This window comes from Manis pentadactyla, chromosome 1 (genome assembly GCF_030020395.1).
Source record: "Manis pentadactyla isolate mManPen7 chromosome 1, mManPen7.hap1, whole genome shotgun sequence".
Taxonomy (NCBI): domain Eukaryota; kingdom Metazoa; phylum Chordata; class Mammalia; order Pholidota; family Manidae; genus Manis; species Manis pentadactyla.
In genome coordinates, this window is record NC_080019.1 from 206158594 (window position 1) to 206183427 (window position 24834).

General features: G+C 48.7%; 1 protein-coding gene across 1 annotated transcript; it reads right to left on the reverse strand.

Annotated features, from left to right (window-relative positions):
* Positions 1-391: 391 nt before the first annotated feature.
* Positions 392-21850, reverse strand: IL17RE (interleukin 17 receptor E). The gene is given in 26 exon segments (XM_057488781.1): positions 392-1031; positions 1034-1201; positions 1204-1289; positions 1291-1388; positions 1855-1858; positions 2528-2683; positions 2937-3031; positions 5037-5128; positions 5131-5187; positions 5351-5403; positions 5485-5531; positions 5616-5712; positions 5714-5789; positions 6734-6800; positions 7696-7744; positions 8651-8810; positions 8906-9047; positions 9301-9342; positions 9345-9400; positions 11695-12109; positions 12335-12409; positions 20038-20348; positions 20351-20395; positions 20398-20647; positions 21200-21280; positions 21782-21850. Coding segments are annotated over 26 exon segments (2946 nt in total). The 3' UTR covers positions 392-876.
* Between the last annotated feature and the right edge of the window lie 2984 nt (positions 21851-24834).

Below are 24834 nucleotides of genomic sequence, written 5' to 3' on the forward strand. Positions count from 1 at the left end.
ATGGGCTGGCTGTGTTACAATGGACACACACCATCTTTCTGATCCTGTTTTTTTCCTCTCCTCTCAGAAGAATCACAGTGAGGATCAAAGACATTTTCCAGTCCTCCCTTGACTTTCTGGAGGCATTGCTTGTGAGAATGTGACGGATGTGGATGTGGGTGTGGACATGGAAGACCTGGGCCACAAACCAATGCATCACAACCCCCCAGGCAGGGCTATGATGACCGTCCAAATCAGCATCCTGGGCATACTAGAGAAGCACATTGTGTTTCTTAGTTTCTCCATCATGTTCGCCTTTATTCATCTTTCTGGATCTTGGTCTCCACTGTCCCACCTTCACCCTGGCTGCCAAGGGCCAAAGCCTCTTTCCCTGCGGAGATCATGTTTCCCCCCTCTGGGCAGGGCCCTGGTCTGGCAAAGAGGGATCCCTAACTCCCAAAGGGGTTTTCTCCCAACCCCCTGGAGCCACCCTCCCCCAGAACTGCCTGAGCTCCTGCCTCCCCTACCCCTGTCCCAACCTGGAGCCTAGACTGAGCGTGTGCAGACTACTCTGTTTCTGGAATTTTGGAGATAGGAAGTGGAAGATCCCCCAGCCCAAACAAGGACTGGGGCCAGAGGAGCTCTTAGTAAAGAGTGACTCTCCCTGAGGTTTCTGAGAGGCAGGGTAAGCATGAAGAGGAAGCTGGACGCACATGGGGAAGGGGCTGGGAGACTGAGTGAAGTGCTCTGCTTCTGGGCTGGGAGGCAGAGAGTGAGGCTTTTGGGCCAGTAGTCTTGAGGAGGCAGCTCAAGGACTCCAGGGTAGAAGCCTCATTCAGGGTGCCAGCCAGTGCCCCTACCCACGGGGCCAGAGACATCCCGACCGCAGCAGTCTGCTCAGCCTTGGTTGGCAAATTTGGCGGCCTCGCCCTCCAGCCTGCAGCACAACTCCCGGCGCCCCGGAAGGCATGGCCGAGCCCCAAGGCGGTCCCAGCTGGTAGCTTCAGTGGAAGATCTGGCGTGCAGGTCGCGCCGCAGACGGTAAGGCGGCAAGGGGGGGAAATGCCGCCCCCGGCGCAGAGGCAACTGAAGTGAGGGAGCAGCAGCGGGCACCGGGCGGCACAGAGCAGGGCACGCAGGAGTGCGGCGCGGGGATCCGGGCCGCAGGCCGGGTCGGAGCCCGCGCTGTTCCACAGCCGCAGCACCGTGTCCTGCTGCCGCCTACGTGTCCCCGAACCGCCCATAGCCACGGCAGCGGGCCCACGCGTGCCACGCTCGTCCCCTCCCACAGGGCCACATCACATTGCACCTGCCGCCCTCAGCAGTTCAGCCAGCGCTCCCACCCGGCGCAGCTGCGCCTCTGAGTCCACCTCGTGGGCAGGCGTAGCACGGCGGCGCTTGAGTAGGGCCTAGAGGCGGGAGCAATAGAGGCACAGGGTGGGGAGGTAAGGGAGAGGCCAGCTTCTTCAACCCGGCCTCGGGGCTACATAATAGGGTGCGCACCCCACCCACCGAACCCCTCATTCCTTATCTCGCCTGGGCGGGGGCGGGGCCGGGGGTGGGTGTATGTTTAAAGGCAGCTTCAGCGGGTAGGGTGGCTTTGGGGTAATTAGATGAAGGCGCTAGGCTTGGCAGGTGCAGTGAAGGCTGATTTCCGCCCACTAGCCTCTTGTCCAGAGACTTGAAACAGTGAAGCACCTGCACAGAGGGACCTTTGCCCTGCCTTAACCATTCCTGCCCACTAGGAGGCCAGAGGCTCGCCGCCTTGGGTAGCAGAGAGCTGGGTGTAGGGGCAGCGATGTGGCTCTTCGGAAAGGGAGTGTAAGGGCAACTAGCCTAGGAGCTGGACAGGGCTGAATCCTCAGGTGAGCTTACCTGACTGTGGATGCCACAGGTGAGGACTGGAACAACACCCAGTAGGGTGGTGAGGGCCAGCAGTGCCAGGATCAAGGCCCCAGGTGTCTGAGAAACTGTCAGGCAGGGTGAGGCCAAGCTTGGCTCCTCAGTACCCAGCATCCCTCTTACTCCACCACCCCTCTCCCAAGAACTCAACATCTGGATACAAGAAGCATTTCAAGGCAAACTGGACATCTGACCTCCACACCTGAGGGCAGAGAGCACCCCAGCACTATGAGCCAGGATAACCCGTGCCCAGAGTAGGTTGAATGTGGCTTGAGGATGGAGAAGGGGAATCCCCCTGGATAGGGAATTCCTCCAGCTCAGGGTCTGGACCTAGTCCAGGAACTGAGAGCTAAATCCATGGATTCATTTGCTTCTGTGAGCTGACTGGGCACAGAACAGGTCAAGAGTGGCAAACTCAAAAAGTAAACTCAAAGTTGGCCAAGGCATCCATGACGACCCGGAAGGCACAGGCCCTGACTGAAGCAATCAGATACCACTGAGCTCCAGCCCATTCACCATGAATGTGGAATAGGACACCAGGTTTTCAGATTTTTAAAGAGAGGCCAGAAATCAGCTTTTTATAAATATTACATTTCCCAATATTTAAATGATAACAGCTAATTCCAATTTCAAACACAGTACTGGCTAAACCAGACATTTTTGCAGACTGTATTTGCTCCCTGTGCCACCTGTGGAGTCGATGCTAGGAAAGCATGGTAGAGTGAGAGAAGGATTCCTTACCAGGACACAGCCCCCTGGCCTCAGGAAGGGAATGATGAGGTCTAGTGTCACTGGGCTTGACCTGAGTCTGTTGGAACAAAGAACAGAGTAACTGTCCCTATAGAGGGAAATTTGGCTCCGTCCAGCCTCAGAGTCTGCGCATGCTGTTCCTCCTTTCTAATCCCTGCCCCCACCCAAATCCTACTCAGGCATAAGGCCAAGTGCTACCCGTGACAAGAAGCCCTGCTTCATTCCCAAATCCTTCTGATCATTCCCAGATCCAAACTTCTGCACAGATACACATCAGTCAGGCAATCAATCAAGCACTCATCAACAAACATACTCTGAGTGCTTGCACTGTTCCAAGCTCTGAGAAGAAGATGGGTGCGGACGCTGTCTTTGTGCACCAGCAGCTCACAAACCAGGGAGGCTAATAATGCTGCCTCCTTTCTCTGTCCTGCACACATGAGAGAGTTTACAGCTTGTCCACTGGAAAGAACATAAGTTGTGGAGTCAGACCACAGTTACTAGAGCCAGGCTTAACTCTTGCTTTTGTGGTTCCTAGCTATTGGTCTTTGTTTGGAGATAGGTTACCTCCCTCCTTGAGCATCAGTTTCTTCATTGGTATATGAGAGATCATCTTTATTTTACTGGGTTATTGAGAGCATCACATGGGAATATGTATGTGAATACCCATTATAAAGTACAGTGGGTATTCATTTAGTAGTAGTAGCTATTATTACACTGTGGACTCCTTAGTAGCAGAGACTATGTTATATACTTTTCTCATATCTCCCAGGACCTAATAAGTGCATGCTAAATAGGACAATTGTTTTTCATGTCTACAGGCAGGATGCAGCTCCAGCCAGTGTTCTGGGTGCTGCTTAGGGTAATGTGCGGTGCCCAGAAAGGAAGGTCCACAGATGCATCCCTGTGTTTTGTATGCCTCCATCTCTACCTTGCAGGCCCCAGAAATAAAAGACAAGAACATTTCCAGGGCTGAATAGCAGCAGACAGGAGTTGAGTCTGGGAATTGGAACCCAAGGAAGCTCTTGGATGAGCATTAAGGGTTAGTGAAAGAGCACGTGGGCTAAGTTGAAAATAGGAAGCGTCACGGGTGGGTTAGGGAGTTAACCAGAGGCTCCAACCTTTGGAGACACCCTCCACCACCCACCCACTACCCCATCCCTGTCCAGCAAGTGCTGATGCAGTAGCTCTCAAATCATGGCTGAACTCAGTAAAGGTGGTCTTTTCCCAGCTCACAGAAGCAAATAAGTCCATGGATGTAGCTCTCAGTTTCAGGTTATCCCACATGACTTTGTCTTAATTCTGAAGCATGGTTTGGTTTTAAATCTTAAGCATTTGCTATCACCTGTCTGCCTGGGAGCTCTCAGAGAATGCACAACCAGCAAGCTGCAAGTGAGCATTTAAGAAAGAACTGGAAAGAGCTAGTCATGCTTAGTCAGCTTGATGCTGTGGTTTTATGGATATATTTGACTGGTTTTTATATCAGATACACACAAAAGAGTCTGCTAGTCAAACTGTTCTTAGTTCACATAATAGAGTTAAATCTGCCAGTAGTTTACAGATTTCCACAAAGAGCACTTCAGCTTTCAGGTGCTCTGCTTCCCAAAATAGTCAAAGAACTTCTACTAGGTGCCTTGTGGAGGCAGGCAGGAACATAGTGGTAGAAGACATCGGGTTCAAGTGAGGGCATCACATGGAATCAACCAGTTTCTATACATTCATAGATGAGCAGATAAAGAGGTTGTGGTATGTATATACAATGGAATATTACTCAGCCATAAAGAATGAAATCTTGCCATTTGTGACAATGTGGATGGACCTCAAGGGCTTTATGCTAGGTGAAATCAATCAGAGAAAGATAAATACCATGATTTCACTTATATGTGGAATCTGAAAAACATAACAAACAAAACAGAAATAGACTTATAATAAAATACAGAAAACAGATTGGTGTTTGCCCATAGGGAATAGGGTGGAAGGGCAGAGGAAAAAATGAAAAATAAAACTTGTCTCTTGAGTTTATCTTGATAATGCCACTTTATCCTCAATTACTCAAACATTTACCTTAACTCTGTACTTCAGCCAGGAATATATTTAAATAAAATGTTAATTTTTAAAAAAGAGAAAGGACATCAATGTAAAATGTGACAGCAGTTCAAGTGGGCCAGGGAATAGCTGGATTTGGAAGGGCCAGTCTCTTGCCTCTGTTTACCCCTATAAATTCTGAAACTGCAAGTATTAGAAACTGCTCCACTGAAGACCCCAAGGACTTATTGGCAGAGGAGCTAGCTGAACAAAGGCCGGTCGGGTAAATAAATAACCAGATGATGTAAGTCAGAGATTTGCTTGCCTCTACCTGCTATGCTCTGAGCATAGGACTAGTAGGGGCCAAGCCCTGGCTGTCATACCTGGCTGACACTGAACACAGGGGGCACCACCAAGCCATCCTGTCCCAAGCTTGGGTGACCCCAGGCAGCACTAAAGGTGGCATGCATCCTGAGGAGAAATGAAGGACTAGCTGCTGGGCCTGGGTCTCCATGCTCACATTCTGGTATGCCACTGCCAGGAAAAGGGAAAGGGAACATGTGAGAGACCATTTGTGGGAGGTGCTGGGAGCTGGGCTGTAGTTGACAGAGAAGCCAGAGCAGGGATAGAGTTTGGCTTGCTCTCACTTGGGTAAGGGTGAAGTGGTGGGAGGGGTCCCAGCTAGGGTCTTATATTGGCTCACCAGTCTGGTGGGGTCATTCAGTGTGGCTGCTATTTCCAAAAGAAAACCAAGAAATCCAAGAATGGAAGTCAGCAAGCTCCAGGCACCATCCATGCCTCTACCCATTCTCTTTCTCCTGTCCTTGGACCTTGAAGCAGAGCTGGGGGTGCAAGTCCACTTTCTCCAAAACATAACACTGTGGTGGGAGAGGGAAGCTGGTCAGGGAGCAGAACCCTGGGCCCCAGTCCTGCCCACCCAGATCTTGGGGAGGCGGTCTTACCCCCTCTGACTCTTGAGCTGTGGCACTGGGGAGGTCTTCACAGAGCCTGTGCCAGCCTTTCGTATGGCAGAGGGAGGACTCCAGCTTCATTGAGCAGCAGTGTCAGGGCCATGACCATCTGACTGGGCTGGCTGTAGTCAGCAAAGTATACCGACTCCCATTAGTCCAGGCCATCTGGACAGGAGGTAGGGGCAGAGTGAGTCCTGGGGAGGCCTGAGCCCTGCATCGGGCTCACTTTGCCATACCCATTCCTAGTGCTTCAGGAGAGGACGGTGAAGGTGTGCAGCACAGTTCTCGCCCTGACTCAGCACACCTAACATGTGAGCCTGCCTTGACCTTTTCTCTTGTCTGTCTTCTCTCCTTCCTGTGCCTCCATTCTGGCCAGCTCCTTGCTGCTCCCCAAACTCAGCATCTTCATGTCTTTGCTTAGGTTCCCCTCAGAACCAGTGATGCCTTCCCCTCCCTTCTCTCCTTTCCAAATCCTGCCCATTTTCTGAGCCCAGCTCAGGTGTCACCTCCTCTAAACAACCTTCTCTGCTCATGACTGCCGTCATGGGCTTCTCCTTTCCTAAGTCCAAACTCTACAGCCTAGCCCTTACCTACAGCCCCACCCTGGACTGTAGCCTGCTTTGTGCTATTCATTTGTTGTGTCTGAAGGTCCTGTCTCTCATTTGGGGACAAAAATGTGCACACAGCACTTTAGGTATCACCAACCACTTTCACATACAGTACTGAATCCAAGTGTCATTAACAGTTGGAAAGTAAGGCAGAGCAAGTATCATTATTTTGCATTTGAGATAACTGAGACTCAGAGAAGAATAAGTGGCAGAGCTGAGCTGGGACCTCGGGTCTTCTGGTCCATCTCCTTAGGACACTACCTCCTGGGTTTCATATTTCTGAACCTCTCTCAGTGCCTAGTACAATGTTCGATACTCTGATTTATTGGCAGGCTGATGGTAGATGTGGTAGCCCTTCTCCCCACTAACTCCAAGGAAAGTGCCTGCATGCCTTCTGGTGGCTTCTCCAGCACAGCAGTGAAGTGTGTATGTGTGTGTGCTGGTACGAGTGAGACAGAGAGAGGCTGTGCATGCACTCGGGTGCACAGGGGCAGCACTCACAGGCTTCAGGCCAGCTCTGGAAGGGACATTTTTTACTCCTCACAGTGCCCTCTTGCAGGTAGGATGCCTGTGGGGGACAGGGGAGCAGGCAGGGAGGATCAGAGGAATAGCCTCTCCTACCTCACTTGGACCTGAAACTCATTCTGGCTTGACCTTGGCCCAGGGCAAGCTGCCAGAGCTGGCCTGGCAGTGAGGAGGGGAAGCAGCGTGGGGTGTGGGCAAGGGTGGGTGGTGCTCACACTTGGATGGGAGACTCAAGAGCATAGGAGCAAGATCAGTAAGCAAGGGGCTGAATCCTCTTCTCCCTGGAGAGGAGAAACTATCCCCAGAAAGAGGCAGATGGGGAGGTCCACAGTCCTCAACTTTTGGCTTCCTTGGCCTCCACTCCCAGTGATTCCCCAGCTGTCCAGTGCCCTGTGTGGCCCCTCCCCCTGGAATGCCCAAATGCCCAGTGTTTGTCCACCCTGTCAGTTGCTTATAGCTCCAGGTCTCTGCCTGCACCCTCCATTTGTCTCCTCCTGGGTGACAAGGTCCTCTGCCTTTTCTGTCTAGCCTAAAGAAGTCTTAACACTAGTCACGTCGAACTTACGAGGAGGAAGACTGCCATGGAGTGCTAATGAGGATGAGACTTTTGGGGCTGTAAAGAATCTTGCAGTGGCCACAGCTAAAGGCAGCTGTCTGTTCTCTCTCTGTGGGCTGAGGCCAGGTCTGGACCAAGGAAAGATGGGTTTGGGTGGGGCCGAGGTTGGAGTCACCCTAAGAATGTCCCAGGTCCAGCAGACACTTCCATCTCTCTGACGCAGTGCATGGCTCACAGTCAAGCTGGCACCAGTCTTCCCAAGCGTCTTGTTAATACCCAGGCTTTTTAAAACCTGACTGACTGGAAAGATTCCTGACCAGCTGTGTTGTCTGGGGGCCTAGTTGTAGAGCCATGGACAACCCACACCTTTTCCTGTGTTTACCTCTATGCATAGACAAGGCAGGAGGAATTCATAAGGCAGGCACAATTTTCTATTGATGAAGCAGCAAAAGGAAAGAAGAGAGCCTGAGAAAGGGGACAGGCACCCTGGACAAGGGCAGGAGGCCAATACACCCTGTTTTTCCTTGTATCTAAGACTTATTTCACCAAGAAATTAATTTGCAGGGTTGGGGAGTCCTCTGCTCTGCAGTCTGACCATTTGTTCTAGGTGTCTCAGTATATGGAGTGGGGGAAGGGAGGAGATAAGGAAAGGAATATACATTTATTGAGCCCCTACTGTATGCCAGGTGGAGTGCTAGGTGCTAGAAGCATTAATTCAATTCATTAAATGTTAGCAACAGAGTGATCTTGGGAGGTGTCATTACCATTTTCTAAATGAAGAGAGCTTAAGGCCTCAGGGGCACAGCAGCAAATGATGGACTATGTGAATATAGGGGTCCTGCAAATGACACCAACTGTATACTAGGGAATCAGGGACAAATGGAGGTTGAGGCAGGGTGTCAGGGCCTGGACTGGGAGACTCAGGGATAATCTCCTCCTCTGAGAATCAGCAACAAAAGGAGGGAGATGGAAGGGTGCCAAGACAGATGTGACAACTTTATTTTCTCAGGGAGAACAACTTCTTGGGGGAACTGGAAAAGCTTTGTATTGCAACATGAATCTCACCAAGGATCCTCTCATCAGAGGTAAATGCTATATTCATTTCTCTGCCAGGCATTCATGGTTCCTCCAGGCCTCTGCCTGCCTTTTCTTTCCTCTCCTCCCAGGTGACAAGGCCCCCTGCATTTTCATCTAGTCCAAAGCAGTCCTAATTCTAGGCACTTCAGACTTGTAAGGAAGTCTTGAACAATTAACCATCCCTCTCTGGGCCTCAGTCTACCCATCTGTACAATGGGTAGGTCCTTTTTGCTCCAGCACTGTGTGATCTAGTTTTTTACAGGGAGATGGCACTCAATACCTGGGCACTGAAGGGACTGCTCAGCTCCTTGCACTCCAGTGTCCATTGGTGACAAAGATGCATGCTGACCTCAGGTCCCGGAGCGATGGTCACTTGAATAGCCTGTGCCTCAGGCAGCAGGTCAAAGGAGAACGCAGGCCCTGGGAAGAAGGGGGACTTGGCGGCCTTCTCTCCTCGTCTTACCACAGGTAACTCTACTTGGCTGCACCCATCTCCAGTCACACCCCATTCCTACCTCCATGTCTTTGTGAGCTGGGTCTGGGGAACCTTGCCTCTGGATGGGAAGGTTGGGTCCTTTTGTAGTGGGAGATGTCTGGGAATGGGATAGAGATGTGATGGTCCTTCTCATACAGGCAACAACTACTCAGCAGTTTCCTCTGTAGGCAGAGAAGACAGTTGACCTTAAGGCCGGAATTAAGGTCTCTGGCTTCTATTCCTATCTCTGGAACCTGGGGCACCACAGGCAAGCTGCCTGACCTTTAGGTTTCAGTTTCCCAACTGTGTAATGGACAAAACAGTCTACTTCATCTTTATGCTCCTTCTCTCCCACATAGCTGGGAAACAAAATGAGAGGCCAGGAAGGGAAGGGCTGTGGGGTGTAGGGCAGGCTAGACCTGGCAGGGACAGTACCTGAGCAGATGTTGGCATCTTGTGTCTCCTACACAGCTGGAACTTGTCACATACTTTTTGGATATCTCTACCATGAGTTGGAACCAGCCCCACTGAAGGCCTGCACAGGAAAGTGTCCCGTCCAGCGGGACCTAGTTATTTGTGGGGACGAGGGGGATCCGACCTGAAAGAAAATGGGGGCGAGAGAAGAGCGAAGGCAAGACAGTATTCTGATCAAGCCCTCAAATTTTATTGTAAGACGGGGGTAGATATACACCAGTGTTCAGGGGCAGAGTGGGCCATAGGATACTTGTAAGCAGGGGATTGGCTGCATAGCAGGGATGGCGCAGCGAGTTACATTCTGATTGGTATATGATAATGGGGAAGGAGGGGGAGAAGAGTATCTCTTGGCGCGCGCGGGCTTTCTTGTTGGCGCGCGCGGGCTCGCAGCTAATCTCCAGGAAGTGAAGCAGGAACCTCATGAACTGTGGCCGTCTTGTTGTTTCAGTGGCCATCTTGTTGCCTTTGTGTGGCTCCCAACATCTCCTCCCTTTCTATTTATTTCAGAAAGGTGGGCCTTAATCGAGTGAGGGAATAGAGGCCTGGCTCCTCCAGCAGGGTAGCATACCACAAATGCTCATCCTGATGCTCTCGGTATCTTTTAGGGAGGAGAGGCAGAGCTGAAAGCCAAATTGATCTTAATATATCAAGGCTTTATGTACATATGGATACCAACCTCTATGCAAGCCAGGCGTATTCTCAGGGAGGACCAGAGAGGTTCTAGGAAGAACCCTCCCTTGCGGTACTTTGTCTCGCACTCATCTCGATGCCCATACCCTCACAGTTAGGGGTATGCTTGGTTCTGGCCGACCAGCATATGGGCCACATTAATTACGGTGCCAGAATCGATGGTACCATGGTTGAGGCGCCTGTAAAGTTGAGAACCGGAGACCGGGAGCATTGGTTGGCTCGGTGTAAGACTCTTCATCACAGGCTGTAAGTCTGTGATAATGAACAGCAACCGCTGGCTTGACGAGCTGGTCAACCTGCTCTCGAATAAAAACTGTCAGTTTTCTTAAGGCCCAAGGGCCAAAAGACACTAAAAGGAGGAGTCCTGCTAAGGGTCCAAGGATGGTGGGGATCAGAGTTGTGAGCCATGGGGACTTAGTGAACCAGGACTCAAAGGGACCTTGGCTAGCTTCTCGCTCTCTCTCTGGTCTAGCTTTTCTCTAAGCTTTGACATTGAATCTCTTATTATTCCGGAGTGGTCTGCATAAAAACAGCATTCTTCTCTTAAAGCTGCACACAGTCCTCCATCTTTTAGGAGCAGTAGATCTAGCCCCCGTCTATTCTGCAAGACGACTTCAGAAAGGGAAGTCAGAGATTCTTCAAGTTTGGTAATAGATTGTTCTATGGTTTTTAGATCGTCGTCAATGGCGGTTCTCAGCCCTTCATAGTTTTGGTTCCCCTGGATGATGGCAGCTGTCCCTGTTCCTACTCCTGCTGCAATTCCTACTCCCACTAATGTGGCTAGGGTCAACGAGACTAATTCTCTCTTGTACCTATTTTTAGGGTCGAACTCAGTGACAAATGAGGGATCATCATGATATATAAGTCTCGGCACTAGTTGAACCATAACACAGAAATCATGGGAGAAATTGAAAACAGAGGTGGAAACACACGGTGTTAGTCCAGTGTTACAAGCCCACCATCCTTGACGGGGAGGGACTAGATATCTAGATTCACTCGAGGTAACTATGGGTATGGTGTTATTACACAGACTCTTATGGGTTGAGGGAATTGTTCCTAAACATGTAGCTTTTCCAGTTACCTCAGTCAGGGTTAACTTCTGCATGCCCCAGCTACAGGCTTCGTGGCTGGTCGTATTGTTAAAATTGCCTAACAATCCTAGTCCTTCATAGTAAGGAGGTGAAGAGGAAAAGCATAACCAACAGGATTTGGTAGTATTTGGGTTGGTGGTATTTAGAACTCGGAAAGCTCCTTCAAGGAGGTTGAGAAGGCGCTGTCCGGTGCTAGGAAGGAAGGCGGTTTGGTTAAGAGTGGAGACGAGGGAAGGGGTGGCAGCGTCTGCAGGTGGGGCTAGGGTCGGCGCAGGTGGGGCTGGGAGACGCGGCTGGTCTCGCAAGACAGCGTTGGGTCCTACTGGGGCAGCTGGAAGGGTCTCGACTTTGAGCTTGATAGTAAATACGAGGCCTTTATCATATCCAGATTGATAGTATCTGAGCCCCCACTGTCGTCCGGTGACCCAAGCCCCCCAATCATATTGGCGCCCTTTATCACTGAATGTGATATTTAAGGGGTTACATAGCCCTGTCTGCTCACAGTTGGGGGATGTGTGGTTCCGGACTACGGTAAGGAGGTCCCAACTGGACACGGGGTTCCAATAAACATTACCCGTAGTTTCACAGCCCCAAGAGCTACAGTAAAAGGATTCTAAGCCCCCACACTGCCGGGCTTGCTGATGGGTTCGTCCGTCACGGGGGCAGACATAGAAGGAAGTGGTTTTTATTCTATTGCGTGCTCGAGGATAACTACACCCGCTGTCACCATAGGAAACTTGGCTCTGGGCTGCAGAATAATCGTGGTCGGGTGGTCGAATTATGTGGGCCTGTCTCCAAGGTATATTAGGTATGTCCCAGGTCTCTAATCCAGCAACTAGGGCGCAAACATCAGGGTGCAGGGACGGCCACCAGGTCTTGGGGGGGGCAGTCTTAGAAACAGACCACACTGCCTCTCCTGTCTGAGAAAAAACTTGCCATGTCAGCACTTTGGGTTCATGGGGGTTAGGGTTCTGGAAGGTGGGACGTAACTGGGTCAGGAGAATGAGAATTGTTAGTGACATGATCAATACTATACAAGCGAACCTTTAAGAGGATTATTAGTCTGAGTTAATCGCCAGTCTGCGTCTGACGGGGGGTTTTTCCTCTAGATGTGGAGCGTATCTCTAGGAAGAGATGTCGTTTTCTTCTATATCTGTGGGAGTGGTCAGGAGGATAGTGAAAGGTCTCTTCTACTGTGGCTCAAGGTTTCTTGCCTGGTGCTTCTTCACAGAGACTAGGTCTCTTGCTTGGAACTGGTGAGACACTGAGAGGTCTTTTGGCCTTGCTTCCTGAAATTAAACAGAAAGGGAAGGCTTCTCAGGGGTTAATATGCCCTGGACTGGAATTATTATTGTTTTTGCCTCTATTTGTGTCTAGGAGTTTAATGAGCCTATCTGGGAGCCATCGGGCATTTTGTGCCTTAGCATCATATATACAAGCATGTCCTTTCCCCCATATGAGCACAGGGTCAGGCCCGTGCCATGTGTTGGTCATCGGATCTCTCCACATAGCCTGTGCATAATTATCTGCCGTGGAGGGATGCCAAAGGCGATCAGCAGCGGTTTTACCCGCGGAGTCATAAGTAAGGAAATTAAGAACAAACAGTGCATGATTTAGGAGTGTCTTTGCATTACCTGTTTTCGGATAGAGTACTTCTCCCCCCGACTGAAGTTTGAATAACATGTTTTTAAGGGTTAAGTGGGCTCTTTCAACAATGCCTTGGCCTTGGGGATTATAGGGAATTCCTGTTATGTGCTTAATACCTAACTGCGCACAGAACTGTTTAAAGCTAGAGCTGGCGTATCCAGGCCCATTGTCAGTTTTTAAGATTTTAGGTGGTGGTAGATATGCCAGGCATGAGAGAACATGGGTAATAACATTTTTAGTTGCCTCTCCCGTTTGCAAGGATGCACATAGGAAACCACTACATGTGTCAATAGACACATGGATATATTTTAATTTACCAAAGGGAGGGTAATGAGTGACATCCATTTGCCATATCTCTCCTGGAACCAACCCCCGGGGGTTGATTCCGTTATGAGGCTCTGGGAGGAGAGTTAGACATCCTTGACATTGCCGAACTATTTGGCGGGCCTGTTCTCGGGTGATTGAAAATTTGAGTCTAAGAGTATGAGCATTGAGATGATGTAGTTCATGAGCCCGTTGGGCTGCAGCCAAGGGTGAGTCTGACGTGACAGAGGCTACTAATTGAGTCGCCAGATCAACTCTGTCATTGCCTTTGGCAAGCGGCCCTGGAAGGCCAGTGTGAGCGCGTATGTGCCCGATGAAAAAAGGGGCATCGCGGTTTAGAATTAATTTTTGCAATTTTGCGAATAGGGGGGAAGCATTTGTAGAGGGACGTATGTAAGGCACTGTCTCTAATAGGGGAACAGAGGTTGCTACATAGGCACTGTCAGTGTAAAGGTTAAAGGGGGCATCTATTAAAAGCTCAAAAACTTTGATTATTGCAGTTAGTTCAACAAGTTGTGCAGAAGAGAGGTCTGTCTGTATTCGAGTAACTTGCCCATTAATACTGAAAGCGGCTATACCGGAGGAGGACCCATCAGAGAACACCATTACGGCCCCAGCAATTGGCGTGGTTTTAGTCCTCTTGGGAAAGACAACCGGGGTCTTTTGAAGGAACTGGACTAATCTGTCTGCAGGGTAATGATTGTCTATTGTCCCTTGGAAGGAGGTGCAGCTAATTGCCCAATCATCATCATGTTGAATAAGCCATTGTAATTGAGATGTATTGTATGGGAGGGTTATAACTTCAGGGTCTCTCCCAAACAACTTGAGAGCTGCCTCTCGGCCTAAACGTAAGAGGGCAGCAACTAATTGAGGATAGGTAGCTAAGACTCTAGGGGGGGAGGCTGGCAAATGAACCCAAAATAGTGGATGGTTTTGCCAAAGGACTCCTGTAGGGGAGAAGGGGGTAGGGAAAATGAGCAGCCACAAACTTAGATGTGGAGAGAAGTAGCTAATGGTCTGTTCAGAAATAGCCCGCTCTACAATGGTTAATGCCCTTTGTGCTTCTGATGAAAGCGAGCGGGGGGAGGAAGGATCAGGGTCTCCACGTAGGACATCAAACAAGGGCTTTAACTCTCCGGTGGTCAGCTTTAAATAAGGCCTGAGCCAGTTGATGTCTCCTAGCAGACGCTGAAAATCATTAAGAGTGTTTAAGGAGCTTCTCTTTAACTGAATTTTTTGAGTGAGGATTTTATTAGAAAATAATTCAAAGCCTAAAAAAAGTTGGGGGGGGTGGACCTGGGCTTTTTCTGGGGAAATTTGTAGTCCTCGATCTCGGAGGGCAGTGACTAGCTGTTGACTGGCCGCATAGAGCTGTTGCTGGTCAGGACCGGCAAGAAGAATATCATCTATATAATGGATAATATACAAAGTGGGGAAGAGCAACCTAAAGGGGTCTATAGTCTGGGCTACAAACTTTTGGCAAAGAGTGGGGCTGTTGGCCATTCCTTGTGGGAGAACTCTCCACTGAAACCGGGGAGAAGGCCTTACACAATTGGTAATGGGTATACTAAAGGCAAAACGTTTGCAATCATCAGGATGCAAAGGTATGGAGAAAAAGCAATCTTTTAGATCAATTACTAATTTGACATACCCTTTAGGGATGGCTATTGGAGAGGGAATTCCCGGTTGTAATGCGCCCATAGAGACCATAGTCTTATTAACCGCCCTGAGGTCTTGTAGGAGCCTCCACTTGCCTGATTTCTTTTGGATTACAAAGATTGGGGTGTTCCAAGGGGATGTAGAAGGTTCAATATGTCCAGCAGCCAGCTGTTCCTGCACTAACTCTATGGCTGCATTTAATTTTGTAGTGGTAAGGGGCCATTGATCGATCCAGACAGGAACATCACTTTTCCAAGTAATCTTGTCTGCCTGGAGTGCAGGAGGAGCAACGGCCCTTACGAAAAATGTTTTTCAAACCCTAAACCTGAGCGGTCTATCTTAGGCGTGGCCAGTATCGGGTTGGGATCTCCCTGTTTTAGTTTGCCCAACCCCTGACCAGGGAGGTAACCCTGTGAAAGCATCTGCTGTGTTACAACTTCATTAGGGCTACACATGATGACCTTCATTTGAGAGAGGATATCTCTTCCCCAAAGATTTACCGGCAACCCAGGAACTACGAAGGGTTGAATGAATCCGGTATTTCCTTCTTCATCTTCCCAGTTTAATAACTGTGAGCTCTGTAAGGTGTTTCTTGACTGCCCAATTCCTTGTAGATGGGTCAAGGAAGCGTGTAAGGGCCAGCTGGAGGGCCATGAAGCCTGAGATATGACCGTAGAGTCGGCCCCCGAATCTAAAATTCCTTCAAATACTTTTCCTTGGATCTTAAGTTTAAGAGTGGGGCGTTCTTTAGTAATAGCTTGGATCCAATATAAGTCTGAAGAACCTGGGGTAGAGGAGCCTCGCTGCTTATGAATAGCAGGGTGAGATGTACTTAAAGGGAGGGGGAGCGCCTGCGCAAGGCGCTGACCTTTCATAATGCTGACAGGGCACTGGGGGGCACTAGCAAGAATTTTTATTTCTCCAGTATAGTCATTGTCAACTAAGGAAGGGTGGACAATAAGGCCGTTTATTGTGGTGGAAGCTCGCCCTAAAATTAGAAAATAAGTATCTTTGGGAGGTGGGCCATAAATTCCTGTGGAAATAATTGTAATTCCCTCTTCAGGCGTTAATATTGTTGAGGAGGAGGCACAGAGGTCAAGTCCTGCACTCCCGGGTGTGGCCCGATAGAGGGCGGGAGTGCTACAGCTAGGCTGTTCCCCGAGGCCGGCTGAAATGGAATTGGCTGGGGGGCCCGGGGCTGGCCCCTCAGCCCGTTTCCCTGAAAAGGGGGGGTGAAAGGATTTGTGGTACTGTAAAAAGGATTTGTTGGATTGTTACGGCACTCTTTGGCCCAGTGCCGCCCCTTATGGCAGCGAGGGCAAATACCGGGGACTGACCCAACTCTAGGAGGAGGAGCTGTGGTAGGGCATTGGCGAGCGAAATGGCCTGGCTGTCCACATTTAAAGCAGTTACGCATAGGCGGTGCGCCCTTGGGGAAGGAAGGAGGATAAGAAGCCGGGGGAGTTTGAACAGCGGCACCTACAGCTAAAAGGGCTTGGACTTTGGATGTAAAAGGATCGACATCTCTACACATTCTCAGCATTTCATCAAGAGTTTTGTCTCGAGTCTTACCGCGGAGGACGGCTCGACATGCCGAATTGGCGTTTTCATAGGCTAGCTGTTTTACAATCTTATCATTGGCAGCCGCGGAACCAAGGGTCCTTTCGGCGGCCTCTAACAGTCTGCTAACAAATTCGCTATAGTCTTCTTGCGAGCTTTGAGTGATCTTAGTTAGAGGAGTGTTAGCAGTCCTGGAAGCAGGGAGTGATATCCAAGCGCCCAAAGCGGCATCTTTCACTTGAGATAAAAGACCAAGGGGAAGGCGCTGCTGCCTGGTTTCAGAGATATATCTGCCCTGTCCCGTAAGCTTATCAAAAGTCTAGGACGCTGTTGGGGAATGAGGGTCTTTTACATTGGCAGCAGCGATGGTCTGACAGCGGTCAGCAAAATCTGCCTTCCAAGTTAAAAACTGACCACGGGTAAGCACAGCCTGGACTATACGCAGCCATTCACCTGGGAGTAAATGTCCTCTTCGAGACAGCGAATCAAGAACAGAAAGGGTAAAAGGGGCATTGGGGCCATAAGCTTTAACGGCCGCGTTCAGCTCTTTTAAGCTTTTGAAATGGATTTTGTGAAATTCTCTAGGGCCATCAGCAGGCTCGGCCGGCTCTGGCTCAGCCTGCTCCTCTCCCTCACTTTCTATTTCCTGAGCAGCAGGGGCGTCTTCGCCGTCGCTTTCAAGATCGCCCTCCTCCGGGCTATGTGTTGTGGAGGTGGGGCCAGAGCGGGCGGAGGCCCGGGTAAGAACAGGAAAGAGCAGTTTTTTAGGTTGTTTTTTAGGTTTTGTGGCTGTAAGCGGTTTCTTAGAGAGGCCCCTTTGCGAATATAATGCGGGACGAACTGGTTGGGAGACAACTAATTTTTGGAGATGGCAAGTTATTCTTTGTTCTACTATCTGTGCTATTAGGTCTTCAGTGCTGGTAGGGGGGCTAACAGGACCGGGAGCCGGAGGGGGTAGCGGAGGGGCCGACGGGGGCAAAAAGGCCGGGGCGCAAACATTGGGAGGCTGAATAGAGGGAGTGTAAGAGGCTCTTTTCAAAACTGGGGGTGTGTAAGAAGGGGGGTTAAGCGACGGGGCGGCAAGAGGCCAATCTGGGTTGTGATACTTGGCCGCTTCGTCTTCTAGTTCAGCCGCGTCTCCCGGATCTAAAGGCTCGCCATTTTGGCTCTTAGTCACGACTGGAAAAACCTTTTGTGTATCGACAAAGTCCGAATCTCGAGGGAGAGGCGGATAAATGCAACATTTGGGAGGGGTATCATGGAGGGCACCGAGCAAAGATGGTGTCGGGCTAGGGGAGGGGGATTTAGCTGATTTTGGGGCAGGGGGATCACTCGAAAGAGACGATTTTGAGGCCGCCCGAGATAGGGGGCGGAGGCAATATTCTGCCACTGACAAGAGTTGACGTTTATCAGGGTCAGTATTTTCAACAATATCTCTGATAAGACCCCAATAGGAAAATACTGAAACAGGAACAGAGTCAGGGCCGTTTTTGATAAGATAATCATTTAAATCTCTACCTACTTTCTGCCATTTTTTAGGATGAATTTCGGGGCCATTAATGATAAACCACGGACAGACTTCATCAACAAAAATAAAAAACTTTACCAAGTCTTTCTTTTTAACTCGAACTCCTCTCTCCCTAAGTGAACTTTTTAGGTCTCTTATGAAGACCGCTTCTTTACTTAATTTAGTTCCCATTTTCTTGTAAGGCGGCCGGTACTCACCAGGGACGACGACCTCCGTGAGCGGCGAAAGGCGTCTCCTATTGTTTCATCAAGAAGGGGTCTGGCCAGACGATATCTTACTCGGGGGTCCGCCTGCGAAGGATCCGCGCCTCGAGCCCCACGTTGGGCGCCACTTGTCCCGTCCAGCGGGACCTAGTTATTTGTGGGGACGAGGGGGATCCGACCTGAAAGAAAATGGGGGCGAGAGAAGAGCGAAGGCAAGACAGTATTCTGATCAAGCCCTCAAATTTTATTGTAAGACGGGGGTAGATATACACCAGTGTTCAGGGGCAGAGTGGGCCATAGGATACTTGTAAGCAGGGGATTGGCTGCATAGCAGGGATGGCGCAGCGAGTTACATTCTGATTGGCATATGATAATGGGGAAGGAGGGGGAGAAGAGTATCTCTTGGCGCGCGCGGGCTTTCTTGTTGGCGCGCGCGGGCTCGCAGCTAATCTCCAGGAAGTGAAGCAGGAACCTCATGAACTGTGGCCGTCTTGTTGTTTCAGTGGCCATCTTGTTGCCTTTGTGTGGCTCCCAACAGGAAAGGACAATTTATTATCCAGCCCTTTATTGCCCCTCCCCTACCTGGAGATGTGGTCCAATGTTGGATTGTAAGTTGTTTTAGATCAAGGAGGGTAAAGATTTCTAGCTTCTTTAGTCTTGAAAGTTATGACATAATCAAAAAAGGATTAATTTCATAATTAGAGAAAAGTTGTACATATATATATATGAAGATGTTCATTGTAGTATTATTTATAACAGTTTGAAAATTTAGAAACTGTCAGTTTTTAAGCACTCTATGGGCATTTAATATGTGCCAGCACTGAGCTAGACAATGAAAATACAGAGTTGAATAGAAAATATCTTACATTTAGAAGGTAATAATATTAAATTCATAGAGCTAAGCATTTTACTCCCAAGAATCGGTACCAGCTGAAAGGACTCACACCTTCATAAAATGATACAACCAAGCTCACAAATATCAACTCATGATGTGCTGTTTTAGGATGACCTAAATCTCTGTTGAGGTTGACAACAGGACAAACATCTGTTTTAGTGTGAGTCCCACTTAAGCCTGGGGCCCCCTCAAAGTACCCCTAATTCTCATCTCCACTGAGAATGGCCCAAAAGGCTGTTTCTCATCCTGAAGGACATGACACCAGATGCAGGCACAAACGGTGGAGGCAGAGCCAGAGCTGAGCACACCGAGGCTTTGGGGAGGGAGAGAGCACCAGCTGGGTATGGCAAGGAATGTGGGCAGACCCTCCTGGGGAAGACAGAAAGGAAATCGAATGGTAGGGTCCAAGGAGGGTCCTCCTGCTTCAGACAAGTTGCACGTGAGGCTGAGTTCTGACACTTACATCCTGGCCATGTGACCTTGAGCAGGTTCTGGCCCTCTCTAAACCTCAGCTTCCTCATTCATAAAATACAACTGCTATCAAGATCAAGTAAGATAATGTGTGGGAAAATGCTTTGTAAGGTGGAATGTACCATCAAATGTGAAGGATCATTGTTGTATTGCTGAGAGAACTGAGGGGCCAGTTAAGGGGGAGTGCTTGCACATTTACCTGTGTCTCTCATTCAATCCTCCTGGCAGCTCCGAGGCAACAGTCTTCGTACAATCACTTCTATTGCACTGCTATACTCTTCAGAAACTGAGAGTCAGTGGGGTTAAGTGCACTGCCCAAAGCCACAGACGGAGTATGTGGCAGAATTGCAAGCAAACTCAGGCCTGTCCTGATTTTAAACCTTGTGCTTTTTCCTTGATACTCTGCTACTTCCTATGATGTCAACCAAAAATTAGAATGAGAGGCTCCCTGCCACAAAAGGATGTGGGGCAGAGGAGCAGAGCAGTGAATGAGACTCACTAGTGAAACTGTCATCCTGAAGGCAGAGGGCCCAGGAGGGAAAAGAAAGGAGAGAAGTATTATTAGTAGGGATTCTCAAAAGGAGAATTCTCCCCATGGTTGTCACCTGAAATCACCTAATTCTGAGCTCATAAGCTCATAGCCCATCCACTCTTTTCTTCCCAGCTCCACCCTGCCTGGGCCCTCAGTGCTCCAAGATGTTGGCTACCCCTTTGAGACCATATAGAGGACACATGACACTGCCACCAGAGCATAGGGACTTGGATATAGGAAATAACAGGCAAGGAGATGGAGAGTTTTATCAACTTATGCCAGGCATGTGTCCCCATCCGGCACCGGCCCCTTACCACGTGAGAGGCCCGCAGACAGCAGGTGCTCCAGTAGGGCAGGTAGGGGCAGCCAATCCCAGTGGAGGCAGAGAAGCCAATAAGCAGCAGGAAGAAGGCAGGAGCAAGCCTGCCAGACTGGGGCCCCCCATGGGCTTCTGTGGAGCAGGGCACCCAGAACATGGCTGCAGGGCCTGTAGGTGGGAGGCAGGGCCTGGCTGTGCAGCAGCAGAAAGCGCAGTGCCAGAGGCAGCCCTCCCCTCAGCCTGCCCCTGCCCTGCCCTGCCCCAAAGCTCCTGGATTCCAACCAGCCTGCCAGGCCACATTCTATTTTCTCCAGGCCGAGGGACGAAGGGAGGCTTGCCCACTGAGAAAACCCTACCGCTCCCACCTGGAGGGTAAGGGCCCCCCTGCTCTGTTAGAGAAATAACAAAGAGGAGTCCAGCAAAAAGTTAGGGGGATGGCAGGCTGTACCCACTTCCTAACCCCTCCTACTCTTGCAACACCCTGCAGATCTGACCTGCCCATTAATATACTCTTGTACTTGGGTCTCTCCTGGACACATGCTTCATCCCCTCACTTAGAGAATTTACAGAGCTAAAAAGCACTATACTGCGTTGGGTGCTAGAGGCAGAGGCACCATTTAGAGTTGGGCAGAACAAAAGAGGGCTATAGGACACACATAAATCTTAACATGCACCCACATGCATCCTGGTTCCTCACCTCACTGACTCTCAGGACTACAGCCCAGCTTTCTCTCTGCACCTGTTGACCAGTTCCAGCCTTTCTGGGACAAGGGCTCCATGCCAAAGGATCCACTACTCAGTATAGGCTGCTCAGGAAACCCCCGAGCTCATAGTTGATCCCTGGAGCTGAAGGAGTGGGCCCTACACACTGACCTGGTTTCCTGTGATTTCTGTTGCTGACAGGGCTCCAGTCTTTGTGGGGACCCTCATCATCATCCCACAGCTTCCTCGTGCTCGTAGAGCATTTGCTCTGCTTCAGCCCTCACTTTGGTGACACACACAGCTGGAAGCTTGGGGTACACCTACCGGGTTAAGGCATCTTGAGATTGTTACTGTCCTTCTGCCTCTTTCAGTAGCCTGACCAGAGTCTCCTTTGGGCCAACTCTAGCTCCTAAGGCTTCCAGTCCACTGTCCAAAAATCCCATGAATTCATTATCCTAGAAACACCCCCTACCTTTTGAGTTCCTTATATGGTAAGGACCTTTCCTTATTCTTTGTTTTTCCAATGCCTAGCAGTGGATATCACGGGTGAAATGGGAGCTTTGTAGTTGAATAAATGTAAATCAAGATACATTTAAGTAGCAGTTTATGTTTCATATTTCACACGTACTTTTCACATTTGAGTGAAATATGAGACAGGTTAATGAGAATTAGGTTTTCCATTTCACAGACAGAAACATGGAAGTAGGAGAGGCTATTTGGTTCAGGTCCAGGTCTCCAGCCCAGGGAGCTCCAATTCTGCCAACCTCTCATAAGTTGTTTCTTTGTCTACCATCTCTGGTCTCTCCTCCTCACTGCCTCACCTCCCTCTCCTCCTGGGAACCCAGAAGGGCCTGCCTGACACAATTCTGTCCTTTGGCCTTAGAGTCCATCACTGCAAACAAGTCAGTAAGATATGAAAGGAGAAAAGGGTGTCTGGTCATACTAAGGATAGATCAGGGAGTCTTCTCTGAACTTTTACCTAACCGCAGTGGTTTAGAGCAACATAAATGTGTTTTCCAATGCTGGGGGCATGAAGTGAGGCCTTGGTTCCGTCCTATAACACTTCTCTTTTTTGCCTCTTACATCTTCTGATCTCTAACAGTGCAAACATTTTGTTAATTAGTCCTTGACCCTGGCTAAGGTATGGTAGAAGCAGAAAATAAATGGGAGACAGTCACACAAACGAAAGAAAAAAGGATGAAAGAATAGAAAAGGAAGAAAAGGAGCACATAGAAAAGGAAAAGAATGAAGATGAGGAAGGGGGAAAGAGGAAAGGAGGTCTGTGTTTTACTTATTTTCTTACTAGCTTACTTATTTATTGTGGAGCCTATTCCAAAAGGGATTTAAGGTAAAAAGCCCAGCAGGTGAATTCTAACACAGGCTGGGGAAGGAGGGGAATCAGATCGGTATTTGCTAACCTCCTACTATCAGGCTCTGGGCCATGTGCTTTGCCTATTAGGACCACAACTCTTGAGGTCAGTCTTACTAAACCATTTTACAGACTGGGAAACACTAGGAAAATAGAGGAATCTGTCCAACACAAAAATGGCGAGCAGGGACTCACCACTCTATCTTTCCACTAGAATGCATTGCTCAGGGAGATTTGTGGGAAGTCAGAGGATTTCTGGGCTCTGTAATCCACTACAGAAGTACTAGATTTAGCACTGTGATGTAGTTGGTAGGGTTGACAATGAATTTGAAATAGTGGAAAGAAAATAGGAAAGTAGGTTTTATGATAATGAGTTACCAGTGGTCAGTCAGCCTTTTAGGAATAGGGATTGTCAACAAGGGAGGAATAACTCTGTGGCTAGCATAGAAGTGGCCAACTGGAGGAAGAGCAACAGAGGTGAGTGGCAGGCCTGCAGCACAGAGGCCCTGTCCTCTTGGGAGGTGGCTGAGACCTGTCTCACCTGTGGTTTGTGTCTGAATGAGCTGACCCAGACTTCATGCTCTAATTACCTTTACTTGGGGACTAAGCCAGCTCAGGTCTTGGCAGGCCCCTGCGCATGCTTGGGTACAGAGTACACTGTGGGGGATGTTTTTCTTGTCAGAGCCTTACTGACACATGGACTCTAGTTAGACCATGAGCACCATCTCCAGGCTCTTCCTATAATGGCTGATTCCTAAGGTCTGTTGGGCAACTGTGCCTCCTATCAGGGCACCCTGGGCAGGAAGGTCCAATTAGACCAATGTAAACCAAGAGTGGCCAAGTGTCCCTTCCTCACTTCCAGAAAGGACCAACCTTCCGACAAGAAATTGTGCCTAAGAGAGGTTGGGACGTCCAGTCTGAGAGGGAAAAGCTAACACTGCTCATCAGGGATTTTGCTATTTATTAAGCACTTACTATATATTAGACTGTTCATGTTTTTTTATTTAATTCTTACGACCCTGGGAGGTAGCTACTATAATCCCCATGTATCAGATAAAAAACAGAGGCTCAAGTATCTTGCTCAAAGCAAAAGGTAGTAAAATGCCTGGCTAGAATCCCAACCTGTCAGTCTAGTATCAGAAACTGTTTGTTTCACTACATCACACTGCCTTTCTCATGGACTAGATGCTCTCTAAGGGTCCCTTCAACATCTACACTCTACAGATCTGCAAACATCAGGGAATGATAACCATTCCTCACAAAATAGTTCACAAAGCACCTTCACAATACTTCACCTTATTTGATCTTCAATCCTGTAAAAAAATCACAGTTGAAATTGGCCACAATTAAGTGTGTTGGTACTTGAACTTGTCTTCTGACCCAAATACAGTGCTCTTCCCATTAAATCAATGTCCCTTTCAAAGGGGATCCTGTTTGCTTCAGGGAATACTACAATCATGAGGTAAGAAAAAATGACGAGAAAAGCAGAATCTCAACAACCCAACAAGCAGAAAGCTAAAATAAACCAAATAGCTTTTTCTTTTGCATTAGCAGTAACTTTCATAATGGGGCTTCAAAGGCATTCCAAGACTATAAAGTACCATTCCAATAATCAAATTTTCAGCTGTATTCTTACTAATAATTATTTGCATTCTTTGAAAATTAGCAATCTATGAATATAACTCCATTAACCACACATTTCCATCTGCTCCTTTCTGCTCTCCAAATCCCACCCCTGCTTCAGTCTTGTTCTTTCCTCTGTGACATACATCCTAACTTTAGTCTATTTCAGTAAGTTCAGAGTGCAGTGGTAAGTACCAAGCAAGAAGTGAGGAAAAGACATGTAAACTAATAATTCTGTCAGTAAGAAGCAAAATAAAAATGCCACATAAATTCAAAGAAAGAACTCTTACTCTTTGAAGGAAACAGAAAGCTCCGAAATGACTGTATAAACTAGATAATGAAGGATGATAAAAGAGTATACATAGAAAAGGGGCATTTTCAAGCAAAAGAAACTGAGGAAATATCCTGTTATGGGGATTCTTTAGAGGTTCTGTTGACTGAGGAAGTCAATTTGTGAGTTCTCAGGGAGATAATGCAGGACTGATGTAGTGGGATCATACTTCGGAAATATCTGAAAAAAGATTAAGGAATTTTGGTTATTCAAAAAGTCACCTAGTAGAGACTTCATGGCATTGACCCAGAGCTGTGCTTTTGATATACTCACTTGCACACAGGGATGCAAAGAGGTACAGATGGGAGGTGGAACACAGAGCTAAGTCTGGGACACACTGAGTTGGAGGTGACCATCACGACATGTAGAGGATGAGGTTTTGCTGTAGAAGTACTGCCGGTACTTGAGTGTCTGAGTACATATTTAATGTTTATAAAATTTAAAAAAATTATTTATGGAACAACCTCTGGAGAGGGCAGGAATCTGCTGTGAGGATTCTGGGCATCACCCAGAGACAATAAAGTCAAGTGGACAGGAACAAATCTTTTCAT